Source organism: Protopterus annectens, chromosome 7.part1 (genome assembly GCF_019279795.1).
Source record: "Protopterus annectens isolate FY-2018-M chromosome 7.part1, PAN1.0, whole genome shotgun sequence".
Lineage (NCBI taxonomy): Eukaryota > Metazoa > Chordata > Ceratodontiformes > Protopteridae > Protopterus > Protopterus annectens.
Genome location: NC_056740.1, coordinates 423341695 through 423363010, shown reverse-complemented (window position 1 = coordinate 423363010; position 21316 = coordinate 423341695). Strand labels below are relative to the sequence as shown.

The following is a 21316-nucleotide window of genomic DNA, read 5'->3' as shown; positions in this document are numbered from 1 at the left end:
AGCATCCCTGAGGTGTTGCCCGACTGCCCACCTTCGGAGGCAGTCGGGGGAAGATTGTCACTGTACCCAGAAGCCTGGCTATCCCTGACTCGAGACAAATGGGTACAGTCCGTCATTTCCGAAGGCTATTCTATCCCCTTTCTTCGCATTCCAAACCAATCAAAAAAATCCCTTCCAGATGTTCCACCCGCTCAAAGGGATCTAGCGGTTTTGGAAATTTCAAAACTGCTTGCAAAAAGAGCAATTCAGCCAGTTCCAGCAGACCAGCAAGGATCCGGAATCTACTCAAGGTTCTTTTTAGTTCCAAAGAAAACAGGGGGCTGGAGACCAATTTTGGATCTCAGTATCTTGAACAGATCAGTCAAGAAAACAAGATTTCGAATGGTCACGCTGCAGTCCATCCTTCCCCTATTGGGAAAAGGAAACTGGATGTGCTCTATAGACCTTCAGGATGCGTACTATCACATAAAAATGAACAGACGCTCCAGAAGATTCCTCCGCTTCAGGCTGGGAACCAGTCATTTTCAATTCAGGGCCCTGCCCTTTGGTCTCACCACTGCCCCCCGGGTGTTTACCAAATGCATGGCAGTGGTAGCTTCTCACCTGAGACGACAAGGATTCCAGGTTTTTCCATATTTGGACGACTGGCTCCTCACAGCTCCCACCAAGCATCTCCTTCTCATGGCCAGGGATTACACTTTTCGCATTTGTCAAAAGTTAGGCATTTCAGTAAATTGCGAAAAGTCTGTTTTGTCGCCTTGTCGTACTATTACCTTCATAGGCGCAAATCTAGACACAGTGGACATGTCTGCGAGGCTAACAGGTCAGAGAATAACAGACATACACAGACTGGTCTCACTCCTTTTCAACAACAACAGAATCAAAGCCAGGTTAGTTCTGAAAGTGTTGGGAATTATGGCGGCCATACCTCTGCTTCCATTAGCCAGATTCCACATGCGAATCCTTCAATGGATGCTCTTTACACAATGGTCATACCAACAACTTCCAATGTCCCACACCATTATGATCACGCAGGCGTGCAGAAATCATCTCATGTGGTGGATGTCTTCCCCTCAGCTCTTGTTGGGAAGACCCTTTGTTCCTCCCCCTCCGGTTGCTACTCTGACAACGGACGCCTCCCTGATCGGGTGGGGGGGGCATTATCAGGGCAGGACGGTCCAGGGCACATGGCAACCAGACTAATGCCACTTGCACATAAATGTTCTGGAGATGAGAGCAGTGCTTTTAGCGTTGCAAGCCCTTCAAGACTCTCTCCCCTTGGGAACGATTGCAATCCAGACAGACAATATGTCTGTAGTGTGGTACATCAACAAACAAGGCGGAACCAGGTCCTACCCCCTGTGTCGAGAAGCACTCAGATTGTGGCAATGGGCGATTTCTTCTCAGCGGTTTCTGATAGCAACGCACATCCCCGGGAAGTCCAATCAAATCGCGGACAAATTGAGCAGAGCTATCCTCATGCCTCACGAGTGGTCTCTGAAAGACTCTGTTGTGAGAGAGATTTTTCTCAAGTGGGGTCAGCCTTGCTGCGATCTTTTTGCTACTCCCCAAAACAGCAAGTGCAGAGATTATTTCACTCTATTCCCTTTACCAGGCCAACCCAGCAGAGACGCTCTAGTCCAAGTTTGGCCCCGGGGACTTCTGTATGCATTTCCTCCCTTATCACTAATCTCTCAAGTGATACAGAAAGCTATCGCTCAGAAGGCCTCGTTGATCCTCATTGCTCCTTATTGGCCTCGACAGGTGTGGTTCCCCTTTCTACATCAATTTCTACTGGAGCGACCTTGGCATCTGGACCTAGTTCCAAATCTTTTGATCCATCAATCGGGTCAGTTACATCGCTCCCTCCCCTCTCTGAACCTCACGGCTTGGTTCCTCCAGTTCCAACCTTAGCCAGGCTTCCTCAATTATCTCACTCTGTTCGAGATATTTTGATAGCTTCCCATAAATCTTCCACTCGGAAGATTTATTTGAGTAAGTGGAAACGCTTCACATATTGGGGTCAAGGAAGGGACATAGATCCTTTCACTGCTTCCATCCAAATAGTCCTTGATTTTCTAGCTGAACTCTTCCATGCAGGTTCAACTCCTTCTACTCTTAAAGTTCAATTGGCAGCTATCTCTAACTTTCATGTGGGTATTTCTGAGTCTGCCTTAATGTCCCACAAGCTTTGCAAAGCCTTTTTGAAAGGAGTTTTTCTTCTCAGACCTCCTATAAGAAATCCTCCTTCTCCTTGGGACCTAAATTTAGTTCTTACTACTTTGATTCTTCCCCCTTTCGAACCTGCAGCCTCCTGTTCATTAAAATTGCTATCATGGAAGACTCTCTTTCTGGTAGCTATTACTTCAGCTAGAAGAGTCTCAGAACTTCATGCACTCAGTTGTCGACCTCCTTATCTATTGTTCCATAAGGACAGGGTATCCTTACGAACCAACCCGTCCTTTTTGCATAAGGTAGTCTCGACGTCAAATCTAAATCAAAGCATTGACCTCCCTGTCTTTTTTCCAGAATATTCCAATAGGTCTGAACAAAAATTACACTGGCTAGATGTTCATCGTCAGTTGAGGTACTATTTGGATAGAACAAAACAATTCAGAAAATCTGACCAACTGTTTGTCTCCTATGCAGAAGGCAGAAAGGGACTTTCAGTTTCAGTTTCAAAGGTATCATTATCTAGATGGCTTACATCTCTGATTTCCCTTGTTTATGAGATTAGACACCAAAAGCTGCCTAATAAACCTAAGGCCCATTCTACCAGAGCTTTGGCTACTTCCTTAGCCTTCCAAGACAGACTGCCTATTGACACCATTTGTGCAGCGACTACTTGGGCTACTCCTCACACTCATTTCTCATTATAAGTTGGATTTAGCTTCTAGGCATAGAGCTAACTTTGGTTCCACTGTTCTCAGGAGTCTGTTCCGTTAGGCCACCCGGGACAAGGTGCTAGGGACGCGGTCCCATCCAGCAAGAATGAAGGCGAGATAGACAACTTAACATATAGAAGTTATGTTCTTACCATAACGTTCCATGTTAGTTGTCTTCTTCGCCTTCTTCTTAAGGCCCCACCCTCCTTCCCCCTGGCCTGGACAGACCTAGAGGAGTTGTGATTGTGACCTCTCTTTCTACCACCTCTTTTCTTAGGCATATGCTGCTTTGCATATTTCCTGAATCAGGATGTAGGTCACCCTTCTTTCTCCCTGTTGTTAGAGGTGGACTCTGTTTATAGTTATTTTGTTACTATTATAAGCTGGGGTTAGCTTACAAACGAGATCTGAGGTAACTCTCGCCTAGCATTGTGGGATATAAGGGGAGCCTCGAGCCGGTGGAACCAACTCTCGAGCTTTTAGAGTGGCCGAGTCGGAGCCGAGGTCGGCTCCGAACCCATCCAGCAAGAAGGCGGCGAGAAGAAGACAACTAACATGGAACGTTATGGTAAGAACATAACTTCTATTTGCCTTCCTTCTGGGGGCACCTGACATCTGGAGCAAGAAAAACTGAAGAAAATGGCGTTGGCTGCCTCTTTTATACCCCTGCCACACTGATGTCAGGGAAGAAGCGACGACAACCGACGCCGGACCTAGACTTTGGAATTCGGCCGACCGAGGACCCGCCTGAAGGCAGGATAACCCATCTGTTATGACTGCAGCTGTATGAGCACTTGAACATCTACATTTATGGTAGGTACAAAACTGTACTTTCTTCATACAAAGGGATTTCAGTAGTGATCAGTACTGTTTAATAGGCATGTACTCTATTATGGGGAACATTTTAGGTAAAAGTTAATGAAAACCGACTGCTTCGGCTCATTAGCGGCTTACAGATGGAGATGGCCAAACCTCCTTCATCTTGTGCAGCGCTCTGTACTTGGGTGTGAGAATTGATAGCTAATCATTATTAACTTTGTTTCACTGTGATGTACTAAAATATACTGCTAGATATTAATGGGGCTGGTGGTTTTACAGTGTTTGGTATTACCAGTTCTGAAGCAAGGCTTTGCTGGTTTTCTGTTTTTTTACAGGAAGCAGAGTTAACTCAAAGTGCGACTCCCAAACCAGTGATGAAGATGCAGCAAGTGAGGTGCTGAGTCATTACAGCAGTACCAGCGAGACTGCAAGTATAGCTGAGGAAGGAATTGGTGAGTACTTAGTTGTCTCAATCTTAAGCAGGGTGACTCTGTCCCTGACAAGTCTGGAACCCTAATACTGTAGATATCTTCATGACCTTGCATTTTTACGTACAAGTCTGTATCCAATGTCATTTTTCAACTGTAAACATTCTATCCCACTCTGCTGTACGGCTAAAGCCTGATTTAAACATTGTCACTCATTACAGAATACAATACTTGGATACTAGTATGAGTTGCGCATTCTGATCCCACCATTTGCAGTGCAGTCTCACCCACTTATTTTGCCGGCTCTAAACACTTATGTTTTGACATTCATTTAAAATAACATGTTGCTCAGTATTTTTCCTTCTGTGTAATGGGGACTTGGGTTGCTGTAAATTAATTTGGATTATTAGTTAATTAGTTACAGTATTGCATGATTTACTAGTACATATTGCCTGTTTAGTTAGTTGCATGCTTGATTTTTACACATCAGAGTTGTGTATGAAATTGTACAGTGCACATTTGGCCTGCTTATTTTATTGTTGAAAACTAATTGAATAAATACTTTGGACTGTTGACTCCATTTGTGATCAGTCCCTACCTCCAAAAACAAATATAGAAAAGTCATTTGGTTTGTAAGAGGATTCTTTATTTTGAATATTGATGGTTTGCATAAAATAGCATTAACGGCATCTCCATGAATAAACTAAGAAAAGGGTGTATGTGTTTGCCGTGAAGATTTAGAGTACTTGTATGGGGGAGAACATTGTGTTAAGAAATGCAGGACCTTCCCCGTTCCAGAGTACCTTGTCAGGCTCCGTCTGCATATAGGACAGCTCTTGGAATAATTGCTGGTAAAAGTTTTGCTTTCAGAGTCTTACTTTTCATGCAACCATGTTGCATTTGGCTTTTTTTTCTTTTCCTGTCTTTTCATTTAAGTGATAACATCCTTATCAGAGTGCATTAATAAGAGCTGTGTAATGGGGAAGGCTGACTCTGCTTTTGACATCTTGGAATGTTGCCAGATGTATTTCTTCTAACAGCAACAGCCATTTGCTGTTTTGTGTGTATATATATATATATATATATATATATATATATATATATATATATATATATATATAAAATTGTGCGTGAGATATATATGCACGTGTGCACACGCACTTGTGTGTGTGTGTGTGTGTGTGTGTGTGTGTGTGTGTGTGTGTATAATTTATACATACACAAAAGGGAAAAACTACTTGTACTGAACTTGCTCTTTATTGACCCCCATGTATTAAATTAGACAGCTTTCAAAATTTCTTACATAAGATCTGTGTCCAAGATCTCATTGCATTCTTATTAAAAATAAGAACAGAATTTAAGATGGTATTGTTTGTTTAAACCATGGTTTCTTGAGTTAAAGCAAGAGATGAGCAATTTTGCCTTTGTCATAACGTGTGTGTATGTATGACTCCACTCAGTATGTTCTTCTGAATCTTTTCCGTACTGGAATGGAAGTCGCAGGCCTACTCCCACCAATGTCTAGGAGGATTGCTGAAAACCATGCATCAGTCCTGTGATGCTGTCTGTTTTAGGGAAATAACATGTCATTTTGTTGCTTCACCAAGTACTGCTGTCTGGTCTGTCAGCCCTGTAGGAGGTGGTAGTTGGAAATTTTGTGCATTACCTCCTGCATTTTTTATATACTTCCCCCTTGTTTTTCCTCTCTTGTCTGTGTTTTTTTCCCCATATTTGTAACTGAGCTTTCTTGTGGTGTCTTGCTTTATCATTCTTCAAAAAATAGCTATGTTAATTCATTAAGATATTTTTACCTTGAATGGTATTGCTTTCAAATTTCTCTTGTGATTTTTTCCAGTGTTGGTTTGCCATGATCAGCATACCCTGTGTTTTTATGCCATTTACTTGTGCCTCTCATGGTTCATCATCATCAACCCCTTTTCCCCCCATTTTCTATATGGGGTCTCAGTGTTGTCAGCTGTCACCATCTCACTCGCTTCAGTGGCACTCTCCTTTCTTCTTTGACATTCATGCCTGACTGTCGCAGTTCTTCTCTTGCTCAATCAAACCACCTCTTTGCTGGATGCTCTCGTTTCCTCTTATCTTCCTGTCTTTCCCATATTGTCTTCACCAGATTGTCGTCTTCTTTTCTGCACATGCACCCCAACCACCGTAATCTGTTCTTGTTGACCTTTTTCTGCATCTGGAGCTCTGTTCCATAGTGTGCATCCTGCCATCTGTCTCTGGCACTTCATCTACATCACCTCTAGCTTCCTCAACTTCTCTGCCTTTACTGCCCAAATTTCTGTACCATACAGTATTACTGGTTGCACCACTATTTTTATAAACCTTACTTTTCAGGTTCTTTAGCATTCTTCTGTCATATACTACACCCTGACGCTCTTGGGTTGGTTGGAGTCCTTCTGATTCTAGCTTTGACCTCCTTATTCAGAGCTTGTCGTTGGTTGTTGTATTTGTTAGTTTTTCCTGTTTTTTATGGTATCCCTTCCTCCTGTCTCCTCCAGCATGCTTTTCTTTCTGGTGCTAATCCATCTCACCTCTGTCACAAGTCAGGCTAGTTGCCATCTTTTGGCATACCTTCGCATCCTTGTACATAACTCTATGCCTGTCTTTCTTTGCTATTTTATCGTAGCTCTTGCATTGTCCTTTAAATCTGCCTGACTGCTGTAGTAGCTTTTACTGCTTCCTCTGTGAAGTCAGGGTGCTGTACCATCTGAGACTAGTGTTGCCTTTATTGATTAGGTGGGTACAGTCCTGGCTTTGACCTAGATGATCTGAGGTTTGAATAGAAGTATGGATGTTGGCCTCCCATGGAGTGGGGTGCCCTATATCTCTGGGGGGGGTGCACAATGTTAATTTGCTCTTGTGGAAACTAGAGGCTCTGATGTCAAGAGCTTATTTTTTGGGGGGGGGGATTAGGGTGAGTCCACACTGACTCTTGCACCCCCTAGACTATAATTGCTATTTGACTTGACTGGAAATTGTTGAGATTAATCAGTAATAGCTGTCTGAATGACCGTTCCACTGTATTGGCACTTTCAGATAGTAATGTTGTGGCTGGGAGATGCAGATCAGTAACATGGAGGCACAAAAGTGTATTTAAGGGGGAAATTCCCAAAAGCTGTGAATTAGTTTGACATGTCTTTTCCGACTGACTGAAGTCTTTTTTGCCTGTCACTTGTATGATGGACAATAGTGAATACAGTTTCTGTTGGACTAGACATTCCATGGTTCTTCTGTGGCAACCATGATTCCATTTAGCAGGTATTCCTGCACCTTTGAACATTCGTTAATGATTAAGTATCGTCTTCCCCTTCTCCCAGCTAGTGTGTGAAAATAACATTACAAAGGACACAATGCTCATAAAAAACAAAGTTAAAATAACTTCCCCACCACCGACTCCCAGTATTTCCTTTTATTAAGTGAAGTTCTTTGAGCGTTACATCTTCAGGTGAAGCTTCATTTATTTGGAACATCTTTATTATCATCACTTTTTAGAGTATACATGCATTATTGTAAGAAAAAAAAACATCGTAACCCTTTCCATTATTGTCATGCAGTGTACATATGTAGTTTTTCTTAATTCCTCAGATCATGCCTTCCCTTAATCATCTCTATTCCTGATGAACATTATTCTGCCTGTATTGTTCCCCTAAATTACATTCGGTTCTATGGAATTTGCTCCTTTGCTTCAGTTACAGTTTTAGGTTTGATCCCCTTTTCTCCAAATTCAGGCCCTGTGTCCTCTGAAAAGAATAGTTTCTTTAGCTAAAACCATTTGCTTCCATTGGCAGAATTTCTGAAAAAAAGTACTTTGACAGATTTTAAAAATTCCCTACAAAGTATTAAATTTTTGAAAATACATGGTTCCAATTAATCCTTTTTTTCCAGTGACATTTTCACATCTCTTTACTGAAATGTTGGGACTTGGATTGCAGAATCCAGAAAACTTAATGTGTGTGTGGGAGATGGTAATGACTGTCTCAGACTTGGACCAGAAATCTGGACTTGCATATACTTTAAGCCTCCACGTTTCCGAACTCTGCAATGGTTACTCACCTTCACACCTCCAGCATTTGCTGTCTACTTCAAAAAATTCTCTGAAGTCTGCTTGGGGTATAAAACATACCTATGCTAAGATTAGAGTAGAGAATGAATATTCTAGTGCTAGTATACAGAAACAGAGGGGACATTCATAACCGTGGGCTGTGTAGAGGTACCACACTCCTGTCACACTGCATGAAGTTCTGGAGAGGGTACTTGGTTTAAATGAATACACAGAATAGCAGCGAGCAAGATGGGAGGTGATCAGGATGCAGCACAAGAAATCTAATGTTTGCAGTTAGATGAGAAGCTAGTGATGTTGAAAGAGTCCAACTGGGCATTCCTAGACCCGGAGAAAACATGACAATGTCCCAAAAAAAGAAAAGAAAAAAGTAACAGTTCAGCCAACTGGGCTAGAGGCATAAAGTTCCAAGGCAAGTAGATGGTATAAAAACACAGGTTTATTTAAAAGGATCAGCACTTTCACAAATAGTGCTTCATCAGATCCTAAAACATACAAGTATTTAAAAGTATTCAAAATAGAAAGAACCAATCATAAATCACAAACAATTAATGATGCAAGGGTTGAGCCTTCAAGGCTGGTTTTAAAGGTATAGTAAAATTAAGTCCTGGTGGGATATGTTCCTGTAAAGCTGCTAACCATCTCATCTCCAATAACTCTGTTATATTAACTGTATCCCCACCCCTAGGACCATCATTAACAATTTCAACAACTGTAAATTTAAAGGAATCTCCTGAGTTAATTTTAATGTGTTTATAAAGGGCATTAAGGCAGTTCTCCCTCCTGATGTCACCTAAATTTTGTAACACGCATTCTTTGAATCTTTTATTGGTCTTATCTATGTAAAATGAGTCACAGTCTACACATTTGGCCAAATATACTAGATTCTTGATTTACAGTCTGCATGTAACCTAAAAGTGTAACATTGAGAGGTAACCCGATGAATAAATAACATTGTTGCAAGACATTGAATTACAGGCCTTGCAAAATCTGCAGGGAAAAGTGTCATATCTAGCTAGCACATTACTTGACTTCCTAAATGGTTTATAACAGAGTTTCCTTTTAAGCGATAAGTTGTTTCTAAAAATAAAACTGGGGGCATCTCCAACAAGCTCTCTAATTGTATCATCTGAACGTAAAATAGGCCACTTTCTTTTACTGTACCTTTAAAATTGGCCATGAAGGCTCGACCCTTGCATCATTAATTGTGATTTATGATTGGTTCTATTTTAAATGCTTTTAAATACTTCTAAATAATGTATGTTTTAGGATCTGATGAAGCACTGTTTGTGAAAGTGCTAATCATTTTACAGTAAACCTGTGTTTTTATACCATCTACTTGCCTTGAAATTGTATGCCTGTAGCCCAGGTGGCTGAACTGTTACTTTTTTCTTTTATTGTTTTTTGTGTTGCAGTTCATCCTCAGGTGGCTGAACTGTTACTTTTTTATTTTATTGGTTTTTGTGTTACAGTTCATCCTTTAGTTGTTGGTATTATCGTTTTTTCATTGTCCCAAGAAAGCTGATTTTGGCAGTCCTGTAATGGTTTGAAATCCCAGAAGGCAATCTCAGATTTTTCCAGTTGCACTGGAGGGGAGGGACATATTTTTAAGATGTATGGCGAGTTTGGTCCCTTGCCTTGGAGAAAGGAGAACTTAAACGTTTCCACACACAGTCGTACAAACAGACTCCACAGACAGTATTGCTGTTATGTGATAAGTGTATGGTGGGGTGGGCTCATTCTTAACAGCTTTGTAGACTGGCTGTGGTAATTTTGATAGCAAGTGAGGTTACTTATCTTGATTCTCCTGAGTAGATTCTGGATTTTATCAGTTTTTTGTGCGTGAATCTGTTTGCTTCACACCTTAATTGCTTTCTAATGTTCTACTGCCCTTTCTGTTGAAAAGGTAACTGGTACCTTTTTTCATTTCCTCAAAAATTGAAGTTCCTTGTTTCTTAATCTAACTTTTTAATAACCAGAGATCTTCTAAATGTAAGGAAAAATTGCAAATGTAATGTTGTACTATTTTGGCTCAGGCAGTGGTGTTTCTGTCCACTGGCTCTGCTGTTTAGTAATGGAATCATTGAAGCTATAGTCAGTATTGGGATTCTGTTGCTGCAAGAAATGGAGTTGTCCACCCCCAACTTCAAGGCTATTAGAATTAACCAAAGATCTGCCACAAACTAACAGTAATTGTCTCTCCCCTCCTCTAAAGAGGTCCTCCTAATTTTGAGAGCCTGATGGAGAAAAGTACAGCTTTTTAATATTTGCTCATAGTAGACTAGTTTTCTCTATGATGTACACATGCACGTTAAGTGTTTGTCTCTCTGATATCATATGGTTACTTTTTCTGTACATGACTGCCTTAATTAAGGTTCATCATCTGGCCGTTGCTGCCTCTCTCATATATTTGAACCACTTTTAGCTATTATGTATACATATATATATATATATATATATATATATATATATATATATATATATATATATATATATATGTATATATTTCCCTTGCTATTGCCCCATATCATTTGGAGCTTTTCTCACTGGGCCTCTGCTGAAAATATATATATATATATATATATATCAGCAGAGGCCCAGAGAGAAAAGCTCCAAATGATATGGGGCAATAGCCAACAGTTTGATAACGGATTTAAAAATAAAGAAGTTAACAGAATGTTCAAGTTTGTCTAATAATAATCACAATCTTATAGTAAGAAAGAAATGGATAATATGCAAGAAATTTGTTAAATTATGTACAAGGATCTAATATCACAGTAAGACGCTGTCCAGTTCGATTCTCAGCTAGAGCGTGTTCTGCGTGGAGACGTATGCACCTTTGTTGAAGGTTGTGCGTCAGGGCTGGTAACTCGGCACGTAAAAATCAACTACCAATCATTAGCGGACCAGAGTTCCGCTGTGGCGACTCCTAACCGGGAAAAGCCGAAAGACACATACAAGGATCTAATTCTAATATAATATCCAAATGTACATGCATAGGTGTAGTAGATGAACTACCCAAATGATATGCAAGAGTAAAATTATATATTTAAGGTGATATTCCTACATATAGCAGGAACATTACCCATAGTATATTACTGAGATTTAAGGAAGTTAGATGAAATCATTGGAAAAAATAGATGGGTTAGACAGGAGTGGGTAAGGGTAGAAGGGGGGTTAGACAGGAGTGGGTAAGGGTAGAAGGGGGGGTGGAGAAATGGAGAGAGGAAGTATACAGATACGGAGAAGTCTGTAATAAAGGCGGAATGGAGAAAGAAAGATGTTGGACAAGATGAGTAGTGAGGAGGGTAATGGGTATAGGAGATGTAGCCTGGGCAGGTACAACAGCTGCTCCAGTTTTGTTGGGTATTTTTTTAATAGTTTTTTAAATTGGGGTAAACTGGAAGTATCTACAATATTTTGTGGAATAGAGTTCCAGATTTTGGAAAAGACATTAGAATAGAGGGAATCTCCAGCTTTGTTGCTTTTAGTGACAGTAAGGAGTGTTTTTTTGTGAGGGATGGAGTTGTCTGTTAGAGGAGTATGGAAGTAGCACATGTAGTGCAGGAGTTATTTTCAGGTCGACATATAATTCTATGGGCGATGATAAGTTGATTATAGGTTAATAGATGGGGGAGTTCTAGCCATTTTAGCTGTTGTAAGGATGAGTGGTGAGCTCTATGTGGGGAATTGGTTGCAAATTTTGCTGTCTTGTTGTAAAGAGTTAAGTTTGAGACAAGATTTGCTTAGGTTAGTGAGTATTGGGAAGGCATAGAGTAATGTGGACAAAAGGTGAGTTCTTGCTATATCTTGACACATTTGATTACATAGGATCAAACTTTTTCTTACTAAAGAGAGCCTAGTTAGATCTTTTTAATGGTCTGTGCTAGGTGTAGGTCACATTTCAATTTATTATTTATAATTACACCCAGTAATTTGGATTGAGAGACTGCAAATATAAAGGTGGTGTTTGCAGAATGTATCTGAAAAGTTATAGGGGTGTTGGGATTTTTGATGGGGTGGAAGATCAAAAGTTTGGTTTTAGATGGGCCTCAGCTAGCCAGATTTCAACTTCAGAGAAAGAATGTTGTGTTAACTTGTAATTGTTGTATACAGGACCTGTATTGTATTGGATATTTAAATAAATAAATAAATAAATAAATAAATAAATATATATATATATATATATATATATATATATATATATATATATATATATATATATATGATATGTTGTAGCTGTAATTTGGTAGCCAAATTTTGTAATGAAACTGACTTAAATTTATTTGACGTTGTCAGTTCTAGTGCTCTGTAGAATGTGGCTGTAACAGCCACTCCCTCTCTTCATCCCCTAGTTTTTTTCTGTTTTGTATATAGCATCTAATGGCTGCAGAACACCTTTGAGACCTAATCATGTCAAAACAGTTTTACGCAGGAAATGATTACTTTTATATTTAGAACAACCTTGTGGTCAGACAGATGGAAGTGTGACAGTGGCTGTCCTTTAACCAGGCTGAGAGAAGGTTGTAAGGCCAACTTCAAGGTTGTACCCATCCGTCACCCCTTTTTCCCATTTTTGCACATGGGGTAGGGGTGTAACTTCAACAGTGACAGTCCTCTAAAGCCAAGGTTTACACCACTAGGTGGCTAGGCCTGCCACGGTAGTTCTTCCACACCACACACACTCATACCTATGACCAGTTTAGTGTCCATTCCACCTGATGTATGTCTTTGGGATGTGGGAAGAAACCAGAGCACCCGGAGGCAACCCACATCGACACAGGGAGGGCATGCAGACTCCGCACAAAAGGCACCCCATATTCAATAATAAAGCTTAGCATTAAGAAGGATCTATTCCGTAACCTGCCACCTGAGACTCTGGAAATAAAGGTAGTCTGTGATGATGATGATGCTAAGCATTTACTAAAGGTCATCTTCCTGATTTGACTTCAAACCTTAAATCGGTAGAACAGTGGGATCATAAGTCTGCATAAAATGGTAATATAGGTTCATAGATTAGTACTAGGCTAACTGCCCTTGCGAGCCATTTTAAGCCTTGCCAATTATCCCTTGTGAGACTCTAACCCTGCACTTTGTGTTTGTAAGGCAAATATTAATGCCATAAAATATTAACGGTGCCAAATATTACTGGTTTAACACTTTTTTTTTTTTTTAAGCTCTGCAATCCCTCTGTATTACAACAAGTTGTGCAATGCATTTCTGAAGCCTACTATTTGTTGTATTTGGCCATTAGCAATCAAACTAAAAAATGTAATTTTATTTTAGGAAGTGAAACTGGGGATGAGCTTTCAGCACAGGAAGAATCTGAAGACAGATTAAAGGAATGTATTGATAATCTTTTTGATAAGAGGTGAGTGTCTTACTATCTCTTGTATTTGTTAGCTAGGGTACCGTCACGCTCAGAAGCCAAGTTTCCACTTCACTGATAATGAATTGTCAAGTGTGTTTATCTCCTTAAAACGTGTAATCCCTGCTTGCAGTAAAAGCTAATCTGTGTGGCTTGGGAAGATGGAGTTTACCATGTGTACGGTCCCTGCTTTGTGACACAGAGGGGTTAATCCTACTTATGATGCACATGACTCAAATTTGAACAGTTGCTAAGGGCTTGAAGAAGTAGATGGGGGTTGGAGGGTGGGAGTAAAGGTCTAACACTGGCTCACCTTCCTTGAAGAGAGAGTTTACTACCAGTCAGCCAGTAAACCTCATGCAAATTAAGGCTTTGTAGATTATTGAAATGGCCTGAACACAAGTACTTTGGTCTGGTATTGTTACTCATAGGTTTTATGCATGGACAAGGTAGTGAACACTCTGCACTGACATTGCTACTCACTTCAGTCAGTAGGGTTGCAATTAAAAGAGAATATGTTAAAGGCTCATCCTTTCCAGCCCTTTTCTATCCTGTTTTCAGTTAATACTGAACATCTTGTAGATCTGAAAAGTCAAGAGCTGTGACCTTAGAGGTGATCTGAAGGGAATACCTCCATCCTTTGGGATGGACAGCAGCAGCCATAGCTGTCACTCCTCCTCCTTGTCACACCTGCAAAGGAATGTCCCAGTGTGCTGTTACGCATCAGATCAGATCCCCGATTTATTTGGAATGTGGGTTATAGCGTGGGGAGCAGTTTCCTTTGGTACCTGTAAAAGTCCTACTTCAGATAGTTCTGAAAGTGAGAAGCAGTGCTGTTGGTGTATGGGACCTGTGGTAATACAGATAATGTTTTCTGTATGCAGTCAGTTTTATTCCATGAACTAGTGAGTTTTTAGAATTGCAGTATGGTCTTACCTAGCTTTGCCAGTGGCATTGGGGGGGGGGGGGGGGAGCCTTGAGTATGCAAACACCAGACATTGAAATTTCCCTATAAAACTACCTTGGAACTTTACCTCAGTCCTGCAGTACTTACCAAGTATCTACTTTGTGCTGTGAGAAGCACTTATGCATTCATTTAAGACTATTTAGGTCTGTGTTACCTTATGTCATAGCACCCAAGACTGTCACTGCTTAGAGTATCTGGTTTGGACACTGGGCAGCATCACTGGCTAGGTTAGCTGCAGTTTGAATGCCCCCCCCCCTCCAACCATCTTTCAGTATGGTTGCACATTGAATAACAGCTTAATTCTAGCTCTCCCAGTGTGAAAACAGAAACTTAACAGAGAAGGCCAGTGGACCCGGATTTCTGAATAAATTTCAGTAACTGGCTAGTAAATGCACTCCCTGGATGCTAAGGAAAAAAAGAAATACAGAGGACCGGAAAGAAAATCTGCTACCAAAGGTGACGGAAAAAACACTGACTGGGAAAAGTACTATAGCTGATCCGGAAAAAGCAGTTCAAGCTCAAGACGTGACTTCCAGTAACCTTGAGGGGAAAGTATGAAGCAACTGCACACTGACCAAATAAATGAAACACTGATGGAGTATATCAACTCAGACAATAAAAGGCTGGAAAAATGGAAGAAGCTTTAAAGAGAAACTCTGATAAGGTGATAAAACTGCAAAACTGAGAGGTCAACATGAAGAAAAGGCTGGCTGAATAGGAGACTGCACAAGAAGAGACGTTTCAAAAAATAATAAAATTTAGAGGATGGAGCAGATGGGGAAAACCTGAGATTTTCTGCTGTATCAGAGAAGCTGGAAGGGACAGACTGTATTAATTTTGTGAAAGCACAAATAAGCAACTGGGCTAGTATTCCACAACAGGAATTGTTAATTGAAAGGGCACATTGTGTGTGCCCCAAATCAGGCTATGAGAGAACCACCTAGACCTTTAATAGTAAGGATCCAATTTTACCAGCAGAAAGAGTTGATTCCAACAAAACTGTGGGAGGAAGACAAAGTATTAAAAGTGGGAGACGACAGAGTAACCTTGGCTTTGGAATTCATCAGTTCCAATGCCCTGGACCAGTTCATTCTTACCCCCCACTAGAGGAAGCAAAATCCTTGACCTAGATGTTCATCGTGTTTTACTGTTAGTCGTTACACTTGGGTTATCCTGCTGGCAGGCTACCCGCAGTCGGCCTGAATTCCAAAGTCCTGGTCCGGCGTCAGTTGCTGTTGCCTCTTTCCTGACGTCAGTGTGCCAGGGGTATCAAAGATGCAGCCGATGCCATTTTCTTCAGTCTTTCTTGCCACACGGTGCCCGAAGCAAAAGCAGCTTGCAAGTGCCAGTTGGCCGACTCCTGAGATTTTCGAAATTGAATTTCAGATCCGAAGTCTTCAATAAAGCTAAGTAGCCCATTGGGGAAACTTTTTTTTCTTGCTCCAGACCGATGTCAGTAAAAATTAACAATTGTATTTCTTGTGGGAAGCAAATACCTCATAAGGATTTTCATTCTTACTGTATCCCTTGCCTAGGCCCTGACCACGACGTTGCTAGTTGTCGGTTTTGTGCTAGATTCAACCAATGCACTATTCTGCTTCAGTTCGATTTTGCTTTACATTACTTTTGGCCAAAGGTTTAACTATATAATGCCGTCGGAACAGCCGACGACCGGAGATCATAAAAAACCGCAAGGACAAAGAAAAGGACAGGCATCCGAGGTCCAAAACCAATGACGAAGCCTCTTCTAGGCCAGTCGCTGGTTCTCAGTGAGGCGCTTTCGCAGCCCCTGACACCTGCTACCTCAGAGCCACAGGCAGCCTCAGACTCCCATGTTCAGACAACTAGGCCTCTGGAAACTCAAGGTATTGGGCCTACAGAAACTATTCCCTCAGATGGGTCCAGAGCCACTGAGCAGGCATCGGCTTCTGAGGGTGTTTTCAGACCTACACAGCTTACTATCAAGACCACTTCAGCAGCCAAGGCAAAGTCTAAAACACCTTTAAAGACAAAGAAACAAGTACAGCATTTTCCTGGACAGTCATCCATGCTAAAGAAACGCTTAGAATGGCCGAGGACCTAATTACTTTGATCAGGAGTTCCCATTCCCCTCCTGATAAAAGGCCTAGGCAAGACACTGACTGACTCCTCTGACCAGGTTTCTATTTCCTCTGATTCCTCTTCAGAACAGGGATATTCTCTTCCTCCCTATGAGGACTCTGACGCTGAAGAATCTATCCCTTCAGCCTTTCCTCCTGAGGATTACTCTTTTGGGGAAACCCTGCACACCATGAGGGAGCATTTCCATTGGGAGAGCCAGGATTATTCAGAATCCAAGAAAAGGCTCAGAGACTTTCTTTTACTGCCTCAGCACAGGCCCCTTGCTATCCCCCCTGTACTAGATATTGTTGTTGTATTTTCTGAATCCAGTTTGTCTCCTGATTCTTCACCCCCTGCACCAGTTAAGCCAGGTAGGTACTTACAGGGTCCCAGATTCTCATAAATTTCTTTATAAAAACCCTGCTGCTGACCCAGAAACAATTTCTCAGGGTCCCAAAGGGGTCAAGGGTTCCACTGCAAAACACCCTGTTCCCTCTGATAGGGATTCTAGAGCACTGGACTGATGGGAAAAAGTTTACACCTCTGCTACTTTAGCTGTAAGGGCTTTAAACTGCCAGTTTTACATGCTTAAATATCAACAATACCTAATGTCTTTGCTAAAACAGAAAATGCTTACAAGCTCAGAATGTCCTGAAAATAAGGAAATGCAGGATTTATTGCATGCAGCTGAACAAGTGGGAAAGCATACTTTGCAATGTGGTTTTGATTCATTAGGGGCTTCTTGCAGAGCCACAGTCACAGGTTCTGTCATTCGAAGGCATGCTTGGTTAAAAGAACAAAGTTTTACTTGATCATGTTAAAGCAAAATTATTGGATGCTCCATTACAGCTTGATACTTTGTTTGTTGTTAAGGCAGAAGAGGTGTTAAAGAAAATGGAGGATAAGGCATCAATGCAGACAGTAAAGGATTTCTTACAGGTTCAGCCACCCAGATTTAGCAGAACTGGCCTTCAAAAAATTGGTCCTTTCTAGAGTCAGACAGGCCACAAAGAGGCAGATAAAGACGCCCAAGAGGCAGATCTCAGCCCCAGGGCTCATACAGACCTAAACAATGGGGTGCTTCAGCCCCCAAAGGTGGAGAAGACAAATCACAACCTTCTAGGAAACAGTCCCAATGACTTTCCTCTACCAATGCCAAGCACTTACCTTTTGTCAGCACCCTTAGGGGGAGACTAGCACTTTTCTCACAAAATTGGCACATGATCACCCAGGACAAATGGGTACTGAATATTGTTTCTCATGGTTACAGGTTCCACTTTCACACCCTACCAAGGCCAAAAGGGTATGCCAGACCTGCCACACAATCAATGAGCAGAGGCACAAAAATACATTTCTACTCTCGTGGACATGAGGGCTATTCAAAAAGTACCTCCGCAAGAGCAGAGGCAAGGATTTTACTCAAGACTTTTCTTGGTACCCAGAAAGGACAAAGCTTGGAGACTAATACTGGACCTGTCTACTCTAAATACTTTCCGGGACATTCCAAAATTCAAAATGTTGACACTGCAGCAACTTCTACCCATGCTGGGCAAGAAGGCTTGGCTAGTTACTTTGGACCTCAGAGGCATACCTGCATGTCCCAGTCAGACAGTCTTGCAGAAGATACCACAGATTATAGCTGGCTCAATGCATTACCAACTCTCTGCACTGCCCTTTGGCTTATCTACTGTGCCCAGGGTCTTCACAAAATGCCTGGCACCAGTAATTGCATTTTGCAGACAAAAAGGAATTCAAATATATCCCTACTTGGACGACTGCCTTATTCAAGCAGAGAGCAAGGACATTCTACTAAAGCATCTGGCGTTTGTAAAAAGATTACTAATTTGCCTTGGGTACACAGTAAACGAAAAGAAATCAAAACTAGTGCCCTCTCAAGAGATAATATTCCTGGGTGCAAGCTTTAATACAACTGCCCAGATGGCTCATCTCACACCAGACAAACAAAGGCAACTGACTTCTTACTTTCAAATGATGGCAACAAAGACCCAGCTACCCGCAAGAAAAATTCTGCAGGCTTTGGGCTTCATGGCATCCTGTATCCTGCTAATTCCATATGCTAGACTGCATATGAGGAAGCTGCAATGCTATCTAAAAAGTGTTTGGACTCAACATTGCCACAGCCTGGAAACAATTACTCTCATTCCCTGCCTGCAACAAGAGTTTTGATGGGGGGCACTGGCCTGTCACCACAACAAGGGGCAGCCTTTCACTTTACCCACAGTCAGGCAGACACTAACAACAGATGCATCGGATTATGCCTGGGGAGCACACATGGTGGGAAAATGTATACGTGGCACGTGGCCCGCAGACCAAATGCATCTTCATATCAATCAAAAGGAGATGCTAGCTGTACAGAATGCCTTGACAGCTTTCAAGGATCTACTACATCCAGGACAACTATTGCTAAAGACTGACAATACTACATTCATGTGGTACATAAACAAGCAAGGGGGCACACATTCCTACCCCCTCTGCAGTTAAGCCATGACTTTGTGGTGCACAGCACTGACCTATCAAGCACATCTGCAGGCACAATTCCTGCCAGGAAAGAAAAATACTCTGGCAGATGAACTAAGCAGAAACCTTATGGACCCTCACGAATGGAAACTAGATCCACAAGTCTTCAGCATGATAACAAAGAAATGGGGATGCCCAGACATAGATCTATTTGCCTCCCCTCACAACTGCCAACTACAGAGATTATGCACAAGGACTTATCACTCACAAGCATGGAAGGTGGATGCTCTATCATTCAGCTGGAAAACCCTAACAGTTTATGCCTTTCCACCACTGCCTCTCCAAGGTACTCCTAAATGTCAGACAAGAGAAGCCAAAAATGATTCTGATTGCCCCAGACTGGCCACACCAGCACTGGTACCCAATCCTAAAGAGCTTGTCTGAAGGGTCAGCCTGGACTTTACCATAAATTCCTTATCTTCTGACCCAACAAAACCATCAGATCCTGCACAGCCAACTCAGAACCTTAAATCTGGCAGCATGGCAAATATAGCCACTCAGAACACACCTCTCTCCAAAGCAGTTATGGATGTCATTTTGGAAGCCAGGAGGCCCAGCACCAGGAAATCTTATGCAGAAAAATGGAAGAGATTCTGTGCTTGGAACCAGGCACAAGGACTTGAACCCCTTGTTCCAAATATTCCTCAGATTTTACAATACCTAACTGAGATGCTGAACAAGGGCCTATCTTTCTCATCAATTAAGATCCATGCCTCTGCCATTTCAGCTCATTACAATACGGAACCTCCTATTTTCTCTCATCCACTGCTAAGACAGTACCTTAGAGGGGCAAAAAACATAAGACCCCCAAGAAGAGCACCGATACCTACATGGGACCTCAACTTTGTCTTGGAAAAGCTCACACTGTCTCCTTTTGAGCCAGCCAATATAGCAGAGATAAAATTCTTATGGAAAACTGCTCTGCTCCTAGCAGTAATTTCAGCAAGAACAGTCTGAGTTACAGGCATTAATGGCAGGTGGAACCTTTTATCATTTTTCATCCGGACAGGGTTTCTCTAAGGACAAACCCAACATTTATGCCAAAGGTAGTATCCAGTGTGGCTCTTAACCAAACCATTAATTTGCCAACTTTTTATCCAAATCCTCAGAATAAAGGGGAGAGACTTCTGCACTCTTTGGACATACACAGGCAGCTACGCTTCTACTTGGACAAAACAAAAGCTTTCAGAAAAACTGAGCAACTTTTTGTGACATACGCTGCAGGATCACAAGGAAAGGCTTTTTCAAAGCAGACTATTTCAAAATGGATAGGACACTGCTTTCACTTCTGCTATGCACAGCATGGCAAATCAGTGCCGAAGAATATTAGGCCACAGTCTACCAGAGCAGCAGCCTTTTTCAGAGGAGTACCAACCAAGGAAATTTTGGAGGCTGCAACTTGGAGTTCAGTGCACACTTTTACCAAGCACTACCACTTACCTCTTTACTGTAAATCTAGAGCAGGCTTTGCCACTGAAGTTCTGCAGGGCCTCATAGCCACTCCTAATCCTATTTAGACCCAGCCGCCCTACCTCAGCTTTGGGATTCAACCCAAGTGTAATGACTGCAACAGTGAAACACAATGAACATAGTACAGTTGTGTACCTACCATAAATGTAGATGTTCGAGTGTATTCACTGTTGCAGTCCAGGTTACCCTCCCACCATCCCCCTTTCATTGCTGGGACTTATCTGAACTTCTCTATTCTATGCACTCTATTCTATGCAACCTATGTGGTGTATTTGCTTGTAGAGGAAGGCAATGTGTATGTTAGTGCATGCATTTTTTATTTGCAAAATTTTTCGCCTACCCTTTTGTGGGCACCTGACATTTGGGGAAAGAAAAACTGAAGAAAATGGCATTGGCTGCATCTTTTATACCCCTGGCGCACTGACATCAGGGAAGAGGCGACAGCAACCGACGCCGGACCAGGACTTTGGAATTCAGGCCGACTGCGGGTAGCCTGCCAGCAGGATAACCCAAGTGTAATGACTGCAACAGTGAATGCACTCTAACATCTACATTTATGGTAGGTACACAACTGTACTTTTATTACTAACCTGGGCAACCGTTGCTCTACACCAGTAGTCAGTTCCTGCCTGGTTAGATCCGACCACAAACTAATCA

At 41.7% G+C, this 21316-nt stretch overlaps 1 protein-coding gene across 1 annotated transcript in view; it reads left to right on the top strand.

Annotated features, from left to right (window-relative positions):
- IFRD2 (interferon related developmental regulator 2) overlaps positions 1-21316 on the top strand; it is a 677402-nt gene that overhangs the window by 54419 nt on the left and 601667 nt on the right. The window contains exons 2-3 of the mRNA XM_044078882.1: positions 4040-4156; positions 13503-13587. Of these exons, the coding sequence (XP_043934817.1) occupies positions 4040-4156; positions 13503-13587 (202 nt within the window). The remainder of the gene's footprint in view (positions 1-4039; positions 4157-13502; positions 13588-21316) is intronic.